This window comes from Protobothrops mucrosquamatus, unplaced genomic scaffold, assembly GCF_001527695.2.
Source record: "Protobothrops mucrosquamatus isolate PMUCROS unplaced genomic scaffold, P.Mucros_1.0 scaffold34, whole genome shotgun sequence".
Taxonomy (NCBI): Eukaryota; Metazoa; Chordata; class Lepidosauria; order Squamata; family Viperidae; genus Protobothrops; species Protobothrops mucrosquamatus.
Genome location: NW_015386418.1, coordinates 241,485 through 253,134, shown reverse-complemented (window position 1 = coordinate 253,134; position 11,650 = coordinate 241,485). Strand labels below are relative to the sequence as shown.

The 11,650-nt window shown below is 38.2% G+C and overlaps 1 protein-coding gene across 1 annotated transcript in view; it reads left to right on the top strand.

Moving 5' to 3' along the window:
* Positions 1-10,816: 10,816 nt before the first annotated feature.
* The window catches only part of LOC107283352 (vomeronasal type-2 receptor 26-like), a 10,208-nt gene continuing 9,374 nt past the window's right edge, over positions 10,817-11,650 (top strand). The window contains exon 1 of the mRNA XM_029283190.1: positions 10,817-11,081. Coding sequence (XP_029139023.1) covers positions 10,817-11,081 — 265 coding nt within the window. The remainder of the gene's footprint in view (positions 11,082-11,650) is intronic.

Below are 11,650 nucleotides of genomic sequence, written 5' to 3'. Positions count from 1 at the left end.
TGGGTTGGACTAGAAGACCCTCTATGTACCCTTCCAACTCTGTTATTCATTTGTTCTCTTATTTTCTTATTCTCTTAATGTTCATTACAAAAGAAGTTTCTCTCTTACTGCTCTCCCCCAAATTACCTGTGGAATCTTGAAGAGATTTATACTTTCTGCCATATAGGAAGAAGTAGAGGCATCTAACCCTCCAATGATGCCCATGAGATTCTTCTGGTTATCACATTTGTAGTTAGGAAAAAATCCCTTAGATTTGAAAAGCAGGTCCAGAGTGGTGCGATAGATCATCCTTGGGTTGTAGTAACTGTCATAGATGTGGAACCCGAGAGTGACATTAGGTAAGATCTGGGAGTCCTCATTGATCTTCTTCACAGCAAAGGCCAAGGCAAGGACGTGCTGATAGAATTTGGTTATTACACTGCCAATAGTTAAATCCCCCCATTGAAGAAGTAATTTTAAAAATCTTATAATGTGGCATCATTTCTAAATATATAGCAAAGATTTCCATCTCTCATGGATGTAGGAAGATGATAAATGCAAATAATAAAATCCTGGAATAATTTATTTCCATGTATTTTCATGGCTTGCAATAAATAATCATTAAAGCAGGGGTCTTCAAACTTCAAATGTTCAGCCAGCGTGCCTGAGGAATTCTGGGAGTTGAAGTCCACAAGTCATAAAAGGGACAAGTTTGAAGACCCCTGCACTAAAGCAGAGAGAATAGTAAGCTTTTTTCCCTACATTTATTTACTACATTTTACTGCATTTACTGCATTTACTGCATTTACTGCATTTACTTATTTATTTATTTATTTATTTATTTATTTATTTATTTATTTATTTATTTATTTATTTATTTATTTATTTATTTACTACATTTATCAGCTTAGCACATAAACAGAATATGAACAGCAAATATCATTTATTTATGTCTTGGATGTTTTGTGAGAAGTGGTAATGGAGATTTTTTTTAAAAAAAAAAATCCTTCAGCTCATTAAATGTTCTTCAAAAAACTTCAATAAGTCCTTTGAAGAACATTTAACGTATGAATGAAAAAGACTTTAAATCTTCAAAGTATTTTCATGAGAAAGACTTTAACTTAATGTAAAGAAATATTTCCTTTCCCACAACCAGATATACTGAAAACACAAAGAAGGTTTAAAATAGATACAACATCTGCATTATGCTCAATACAGTTTTTAATCATATAAGAAATTCTACGGGAAGACATCTGAAGGAAAAAAAAAACTTACAATGTTAAGGGATAAGGTTTTAGAGAAGGATGTTCCTTAAATTCAATTTCAATAAAGTTGTAAAAAAATTGAGACACCATCCCACCAATGATGGGATCACCAGGCTGGAACCACTCGTGTGGAACAAGGAAAGCATCACTTGAATGGCATCTCAGAATAGTTACATTGTGCAGCAAGAAAAACAGAAGGACCAACATCTTCACTCTATTGTTATGGAGAGGAGGAAGAGAATCTCTGAAAATGAACCTTATAGATCAACCCCTTTGTGCCCCCATGTTATTCTAAAAGTATTTATACCATCTGATTTTCAATATGTGTTCCATTAAGCAGAGATGCTTTGATGTTTTCCCTACATGGATAATAGACTGATTTCAGATATTTATAAGGACTATAATTATCTCTGAAACATTGGTAACCTGGCAATTTTACTTTGTATAGCTGATCAGCATCTTTCTGTCTTTTGGGTCACTTAATAAGTGACTGATGGTTAAAATACTTGGAGAAGTAGAATTGGGAAGATATTTTGGAAGACTTTTCATATTTCTAAATTTCTTCAAGAAAAAAGTGTAAGTTGCAAGCATTAAACAAAATGATTCATCTGCTCTTCTTAAGTGTCTAGATCAGGGGTGTCAAACTCGCAACATCACGTGACATGTCACGATATATCGTGACTTTTTTCCCATTGCTGGCAATGGGGTGGGCACGGTTTTGTTGTGACGCATCCAGCCCGTGGGCCAGCATTTTGACATCCCTGGTCTAGACTGACATACTGTATGGGTTCCATGCTACTTGAAACAATTGAGCCAAATTGTGCAGGGATACAGTATTGTCTTCTATATTTCAACACTTCCATGGTAAAGAATATCAATTGCTGTTGGTTCCTAATTATCTAAAAAGTTGTGCTTTCAAAGCTGACAGTAGGACATCTCCATGTTCAATTAAGAAATATTCCTCAACTGCTGCTTTTTCCTTAGAGCCTAAACATTATACATTATTTTCCTCAATATGTTAATCCCTGCTCTATTTTTACTGGTATTTATTCACTTTTGCTCATTATATGCTATATTAGAAAACAAACTGGCAAAAATAAAATAGGTGAGGCTCACTGTTCGTTCTAACCTCCTGTCTCCAACAAGGCAGCAGTGCCTCCCTAATCTTCAGCTTTACCAGGATATATTGAGCCAATTCAATATAATTACTTCACTTGTTTCAAGTCACTTTACAAATATGAACCTGCTTGTCCTTTTGAATTTTTTTAAAAATAGCTAACCGTGTTTGTAACCCAGTTAAAACTTCCACCCACAAATGACAATTAACAAATATTACAGTATCCTCTACCAGTTTCAGTTCACCGTATGATTATATATTTTATCAGAAAGTTAGGAAGTGATTATTATAGCTATGCAATAATCCTTCTAGAATTGTCCCCCAAATTCTTCAATGGTTGTGTTTCTCCAACAATGTATTGCAAATGATGTTGGATGGCAGCATGTAAATGCCAATGGGTCTTTTTGAGGAAAGACCAACTCTCCCACCATCTGACCTAATGATCCCACATTTTCCCAAAGGTGCTTTTTCAGGAGGCAACTGGACTTTCTTGATTTTTTCTTTAAAGACGTTTCGCTGACCTCAATACCTGGGAAGATTCTGGAAAAGATAATCAAACAACGAACCAGCTAACACCTACAGGCAAACAAAGTCATTACTAAAAGCCAACACGGGTTTGTCAAAAACAGATCATGCCAGACAAATCTTATTGCATTCTTTGACCAAGTGACAAAATTAGTGGATCAGAGGAATGCTGTGGATATAATTTACTTGGACTTCAGTAAGGCATTTGACAAAGTAGACCACAACGTACTATTTGACAAGATAGAAAAATGTGGGTTAGACAGCATCACCACCAGATGGATCTGTAGCTGGCTGACCGGCCGTACTCAGCGTGTGGTCCTCAATGGAACCACATGTACATGGAGGGAAGTGTGTAGTGGGGTGCCCCAGGGCTCTGTTCTGGGCCCAGTGCTCTTCAACATCTTCATCAACGATCTGGACGAGGGGATAGATGGGGAACTCATCAAATTTGCAGACAACACCAAGCTGGCAGGAATAGCCAACACTCCAGAAGACAGGCTTAGGATACAGGAGGATCTGGACAGACGTGAACACTGGGCACTATCTAACAAAATGAAATTCAACGGTGAAAAAAGTAAAGTTCTACATTTAGGCAAGAAAAACCAAATGCACAGATATAGTATAGGGGGTACCTTGCTCAATAGTAGTAACTGTGAGAGGGACCTCAGAGTCCTAGTGGACAATCACCTAAATATGAGCCAGCAGTGTGCTGCAGCTGCCAAAAAGGCTAACACAGTGCTAGGCTGCATTAACAGAGGGATAGAATCAAGATCACGTGAAGTGTTAATACCACTTTACAATGCCTTGGTAAGGCCACACTTGGAATACTGCATCCAGTTTTGGTCACCGCGATGTAAAAAAGATGTTGAGACTCTAGAACGAGTACAGAGAAGAGCAACAAAGATGATTAGGGGACTGGAGGCTAAAAAATATAAGGAACGGTTGATGGATTTGGGTATGATAGCAGTGTTCCAATATCTCAGGGGCTGACACAAAGAAAAGGGAGTCAAGCTATTTTCCAAAGCGCCTGAAGGCAGGACAAGAAGCAACGGATGGAAACTAACCAAAGAGAGAAGCAACCTAGAACTAAGGAGAAACTTCTTAACAGTTAGAACAATTAACCAGTGGAACAACCTGCCTCTAGAAGCGTGAATGCTCCAACACTGGAAGTTTTTAAGAAGAAACTGGACAGCCATTTGTCCAAAATGGTATAGGGTTTTCTGCCTGAGCAGGGGGTTGAACTAGATGACCTCCAAGGTCCCTTCCAACTTTATCATTATAATATATATATAGTCTTTAATTACACTAAAAAACACAAATATATATATAATGTATTTAATCTTTTAATATGGGTGGAGAGTAAAACATGGGTGAAGCATTTGGCATGTAGCTATAAAAATGTAAAAATGTAAAAACAATTGTCTGAGGGAATCTTCTCAATCTTTTTAACAATATTTTTGACATGGTCTCAACCTTTTCCAGACCAGCCTGAGTCTCCTTAAAATATATCATTTTTTTTTAAAAAAAAGGTATTCATTTTCTATGGAGACAAGATCACTCCTATTATCTGGAAAGTGAAAACAATATTATTAATTTAACTTGGAAGGGGAATATGGGTGGGACTGGACAGCATGTTTACAAGCAAAGCTATTATTTTGACTTGACCTTGGTTGATGCAGTTATTTCTCTTGCTATTACTGAAACCACTATCATTTATTTTGCTTGGCCCCATTCAGGTGACTTTTAAAGACCATGATAAAACAATGACTACATGTGCAGGGTGATTTAGAAAAACACTTCAGTGTTGATATTGAAGATTGGAGCAAAGGTCCTACTCAGATAAGTTAATTTGCCATCTGTCCCCTTTCCTGATTTCTACATTTATCTCTTTCAAATCTCTCCTGGTTTCCCTTAGGCATGCATTGTGCTTCTGCTGATGAAAGAGAGAGAGAGGGAAGGAAGAACATTGTTTCATTTTGATGATCTTTTCTTAAAGTAATAGAATCCCAGACTTGGAAGGAATTTTAGAACTCATCTAATCCAACCCATTTCATAGGGGAAGATCTTCTGCACATCTGTGGCAAATCACCATTAATTTTCTGTTTCAAGATCTCCAGCAAAGGAATATTCACTACCTCCCGTTGAAGCCTTCTAAGTAGACAGCATACATCATATGACTCCAGAGATGTATCTAAAAAGAGAGAGGAATGTCCAAATGGTGCAGCACATGATATTCCTACTCATGTTTCCTCACTTAGTATGCAAAGCAATGGGTAGGACTGAGCAGGTCTCTTTTCCACATGAGTCCTATCAACCTGGGCACTATGTCATTGGTGGAATCACATCTCAGCTTATTCCACTTGACTCTATGTATAATTTCAAATTTCCTCCTTCATTAGAAGTTCTAAGGATAAAAAGGTATGGAAATTCCTCTGAATGCCTTGTAAAGAGTTTTACTGTTTGAAATATCCAGGACTTTCCAACACCATTTGGCAATATCCTTTTCATTTGGATATGTTACTCTGACTAAAACAGAGATATTTTTCTTTAACTGCATGTTAACTGTGATGCATTTATGGTGTATCACAAAACTTTGGACGTGAATGCAATTTTGTTGTAAACAATTTAGTGGGAAGATATTCTTTTTTTCTTTTAAACCTCCCAGTCCAGCTCATAGTTATTAGACTTCTTGGTTGTTATCTCCTCCAAATAATAACTACTAAAATTTATCCCAGTTGTGCCATGATCTTGGGAGTAGGTTAGGATATCAGTAAGCTTTGAAATAATAGTAATAATAATAATAGTAAAGTTGGAAGGGACCTGGGAGGTCATCTAGTCCAACCCCCTGCTCAGGCAGGAAACCCTATACCATTTCGGACAAATGGCTGTCCAGTCTCTTCTTAAAAACTTCCAGTGTTGGCGCATTCACTTCTTCTGGAGGCAGGTTGTTCCACTGGTTAATTGTTCTAACTGTCAGGAAGTTTCTCCTTAGTTCTAGGTTGCTTCTCTCCTTGATTAGGTTCCACCCATTGCTTCTTGTCCTGCCTTCAGGCGCTTTGGAAAATAGCTTGACTCCCTCTTCTTTATGGCAGCCCCTGAGATATTGGATTATTAAGTAGCTAATCTGATCAACCTTGAGACAACTGTGACTTCTGGTGGCATCATGAATTTCTATTTCACTGGCAAGAAAACCATGATTTTCACTTTTTCTATGACTTTCCCCCCAGTAAAAAACTACAATTCTGAAATTTTTTGATTTCCTCGGTGATCTTTCTTAGATGATCTCCTAAGGAATCATCCAGTCTGTCCAAGGTTGGCTTAATTTAAAGTCTCCCTCCAGTAAAACTCAATTCTTGGATCTTTAATGAGCATCTCCATGGTCTTTCCCTGCATCCCTGCCATGAATTGTTATTTGTGGACACAAATATCAAGTGTGGTTAGGCATGCCTGAGGATCATGGCTTTTCTTTCATAGTGTGTAGAGTGTTATAAATGGTAAAGTTTGATCCTTGTGGTTCTTTTTCATGTGACATATGTATATCGTTCTATTTTCAGAATGATCTCTAATTTTTACTAGCACAATTTAGTCCTAGCATTTGCAATAAATGAAATAAATAGGAATACGAAGATCTTAGCTAACATCTCCCTTGGATTCTGCATTGTGGACAGCTACAACCAAGAAAAACTTTTCTATCACAGTGTTCTGCAGGTTCTCCTCAAGTCACAGAGATTTGTCCTCAATTACAACTGCAACTCCAAGAAAAATGTGATAGCTGTGATTGCAGGATTAACTTCTGATATTTCCTTCCAGGTGGCAGACATCTTAATGATGTACAAGGTTGCACAGGTCAGACTTCTGTTGGTTGAGATGCTTTGATTTGATATATTGATATATTTATTCTGCTGTTTTTTTGTGGTGTGTGTGTGTGTGTGTGTGTGTGCATGGTGTTCCAACAAAAGCCAGATCATATCCTAGATATTACAGCAAGTATATAGGAAATGGTAAAGAAGGGACAGTTTTAAGCAGAACTATTTTCACTTCTCATCTAAAAATGGCTGCATGGAAAAGCTTGTGTTGAGATCTATCTATCTATCTATCTATCTATCTATCTATCTATCTATCTATCTATCTATCTATCTATCTATCTATCTATCTATCTATCTATCTATCTATCTATCTATCTATCTATCTCCCTTTATAGGAACCACCATCTATATCTCTCAACTTAGAAGGGATGCCATGGCAAATCAATTTTTTGGACTATTTTTAAGAGTAATATATAGTGGACAATGGGAGCAGAAATCACAGTGTTCCATTAATCTTGTGAGCAGACCTTTTTCTCAGGTGGTTTCCCTGGATCATCCAGTCAACCAAGTAATCACTTATCAGTGACCTTTTCTTTTCACGTGTTATATGTATGGCAGCTTATATGTCATGCACAGCTTGGTGGAATAGGGCTTATCTGTCTCTTGTTGATGCACTTTCTTGTTGAACAAGAGCTGAACCCTTTATCTGATATCTGTTCTGTTCTTTCTACCCATGTCATGTGTATCTTTGTATATATCTTTTCCTGTGTATGTATGTGTGCTTTTAACTATGTGTGCTTGTCTATGTGTCTCTTACAAGGAATGGTATTTATCCCTGACTGGAAGGTTTCTCATGATGCAATTTTTAAAGGGTTCATAATATTTTCCTATCCTCTGTTGTTGTTTTATTATAATAATAATAATAATAATAATAACAACAACAACAACAACAACAACAACAACAACAACAATAATAATAATAATAATAATAATAATAATAATAATAATAATAATAATAATAATAATAATAATAATAATAATAATAATAATAATAATAATAAAGTTGGAAGGGATCTTGGAAGTCTTCCAGTCCAACCCCATGATCAGGTAGGAAACCCTATGTTATTTCAGACAAATAGTTGTCCAATCTTTTTTTTTAAAACTTCCAATGTTGGAGCATTCACAACTTCTGGAGGCAGGTTGTTTTGCCTGTCCATTAGTTCCTTGATCATAATCTACAGAACAGAAGATTTGCATTGTCTTCCAAAATCATTATGTCCAGTCATGAAAGCTCTCATATATCCCAGGTTTTTTTTGGTTGCAGAAAAGACAAGAAAATCCCAAAGCTGCAGAGTTTCCAGTCTCTCCCATCGAAGAAAAACTGCAAATAAGCATATTTTCTGTTTAGCAATGGGTAGTAGCAGTTCCTGAGCAGGTTCTCCCCAATAAGTTATGATCTTATGGTATTGATGTCCCTAATACATTTTTGGAAGGGGGACTTGCCTTAAACATATGGCCTATTGCCAGTTGTTGCTGTTGTTCAGTTGGTAAGTTGTGTCCCATTCTTTGCGACACCATGGATCATAGCACAACAGCCCCCTCTGTCTCTTGGAGTTTGCCCAAATTCATGTTCATTCAATTGATGACATATTCTAACCATCTCATCCTCTGTTGTCCCCTTCTCCTTTTGCCTTCCATCTTTCCTAACATCAGGGTCTTTTCCAATGACTCCTCTCTTCTCATTTGGTGGCCAAAATATTTGAGCTTCAGCTTCAGTATCTGTTCTACCAAAGAACAATCAGAGTTGATTTTATTGATCTCTCTGCAGTCCAAAGGACTCTGAAGTCTTCTCCAACATATCCATGCATAAAATATGGAATTATTACACTGTAAAGAGAACAGACCTATAGTTTACTTGGATATTGTAACATTTTAAATCACCCATGTATACATCACTTGTAATATCTTTGGTTCAGCTATTAGCATCTGATAAGGTCTTAAATGATACTCTAGTGACGAAGTCATCTCTACACACGGGTGGGAAAGTGAGCACAAATCCAACAGTTGCTTCTATAGAATTTAGTCTAGACTCTAAAAAATAAAAACCAGAAAGAGATTTATGAGATGAAACCAGAATTTAATCCAATTGTAAGGAGATATATAAGCAATGGAAAGAGAGGAACCTTTCTGATTGCCTCTTACACCTTGCAGTACCAAAAACCTTATTCTGATACACTGATTTTAATTTTTGCTAATAGTTTTGAAGTTCTTTCTTTGTAATATTAGCTGGCTATGGAGGTATTTTCTTATAATTGAGAACCTTTTTGTAGTCCTACCTCCTCTCCCAGTTTCCCTCTGTATACTTTTCCATGGGGGCCTGCCTTTCCTACATCTGGCACAATTCTCTTCCACTGATGGGATAACCTTATTTCCTAAATTTGCTTGCTGCTGAACATTCTTTTGTAGAGTCAGATTTTGTGATTTCCATTCCAGCTGCTGCTCCCCACCTTTTTGTATTTGAAACAAGGCAATTAGTAAACACCATCACTCCTAAAAGCTGTCTTCAGGCCAGCAAATATATCTGACTTCTGTGGGAAAGAGATAGTCTACGTGGATCCTCCACTAAGCAAGAAATTGGATTGGATGAACTTCAGACTCTATTTCACCTACAGAATTCTATGTTTCTAAAGTACTGTTAACCAGGCATGAAGATCTACATCTCATCATCAGTTTTAGTCAGGACCTATGAATAGTATAGAACAGAGATGTCAAACACAAGGCCTGGGGGCTGGATGTGACCCATGAAGTGGTTTCATGTGGCCCATGAAGCCATTCTGGAAAAAGTGAGAGAACGGCTCTCGCTGCCTTGGCCCTGGTCCAGGCCGGCCAGGAGCCAATGTACAATTTTGTGGGGGCCATCTATGCTGAAACGCATTCAGTCTTAGCTCCACAAGGCCCTCCAGAAACAGCAAGAAAGCAGCCCCTGCCCCATTGGCCCCACCCCCTGGATACATGCTAGGGAGGTGTCACCCTTTGTGAGGAATGAAGAAATGCACCATGCCTTGGTGCTTGCCCCAGTCCCATCTCCTTCTGCCAGAGACCCTCAGATCTGTCCCACTCCTGCCCAGGCCCCCACAGGCACTCTTGATGTGAACGATGTAGAGCTGGCCATGCCCACCCAGTAGGCTGCACCCACCCTGGCCACACCCACCCGGCCCCCCAAGGGCAACCGCAATGCTGATGCGGCCCTCAATGAAATTGAGTTTGACACCCCTGGTATAGAACAACAGGGTTGAAAGGGTTCTTGTAGGTCATCTAGTCCAAACCCCTGCCCAAGCAGGAGACCCTACACCATTTCTGACAGTTGGCAGGCCAGTCTCTTCTTGAAAGCTTCCAGTAATGAAGCTCCCACAACTTCTGAAGGCAAACGGTCCCATGGTTGATTGTTCTCACTGCCAGAAAATTTCTTCTTATTTCTAGGTTGAATTTCTCCTTGATCTGTTTCCATCTGTTATTCCTTGTCTGGCCTCCAGGTACTTTGGAAAATAGGTTTTCCCCCTCCTCTCTGTGACAGCCCCTCAAATATTGGAATACTGCTATCATATCTTCCTTTGTCCTTCTCTTTACTACATTAGCCATGCCAGTTCCTGTAACTGTTCTTCATATGTTTTAACCTCCAGTCCCTTAATCATCTTTATTGCTCTTCTCTGCCTACTAAAGATCAGCAGAGTCTCCCATGGTACAAATATGTAGCTTTACAAAGGAGTTTGAATGAAAAACCTTAAGGTCATACTGTGAAAGTGACTGGCAGAACCTTCTTCTAACTCACTTCTGAAACAAAGGTGCTTTTTTCTTTTTTTTTCTTTGAAGACATTCTGCTTCTCATCCAAGAAGCTTCTTCAGTTCTTCCTCTTTAGAAGAAGCTTCTTGGATAAGAAGCAAAATGTCTTCAAAGAAAAAAAAGAAAGTCCAGTTGCCTTTTGAAAAAACACCTTTGGGACAACCATGACCTGGATGACTGACAATCTGCATAGTCATTTCTGAAGCATCTCCTCTCTACTTAGCTGGCACATGGATCCTTTGCCCCTGAATGGAGAAATAGACACAATCTTTCCTTCTTCCGTATGACCCTCAATGAAGACCACCAGATCCAAGGCATTGTTTCCCTGCTAAAGTATTTTGGTTGGACCTGGATTGGCCTCTTTGCTGAGGATTGTGACAAGGGAGAACATTTTCTGATTACCTTGGAGGCCCTGTTCTCTCAGAATGGAATCTGTTCAGCTTTCATTCAAAGAGTGCCACGTCGGGAGAAACAAAGGGTGAATGATTGGCATAAAATCTTTGATCTGATTGAAAGACTTAATGTCCATATTACACAGAGCAATGCGAGTATAATGGTTGTTTATGGAGATACGTTGACAATGAAGTTGTTGAGCAGTCTATTATCTGCTGAAAGTGATAGATGTGATGAAAAGGCATGTGATGGAAAAGTGTGGATTATGACAGCACAGATAGATGTTGCATTAATGAGTCAACAGTTAGAAACCACATTGGACTTCTACCAAGGATCTCTCTCCTTCAAGCTTCATTCCATGGAGATAAGCACATTCGAAAATTTTCTCCAGGGGAAGAGAACCTGTGGCTCAGTGGCTAAATCACTGACTAGTATGTATAACTGCCCAGGTTCGAATCCCATAAAGGGTATGGCTAACTGATGAAGGCAAAAAAGCCAGAAATGGTCCATCTCGCATTTATATTTTTCAGAGACTATAAATAGCAAAGATATTGATAAATATTTACAATCTTCACCTATATATAAACTTACAGTGGAGCAGCAGAAAATTATGGATGAAGAGATTACAACAGATGAAATTTTAAATGCAATTAAACAATTGAAAGTTGGTAAAGCTCCTGGGACGGATGGTTTAACAGCAACTTATTATAAGTCATTGTCAGCT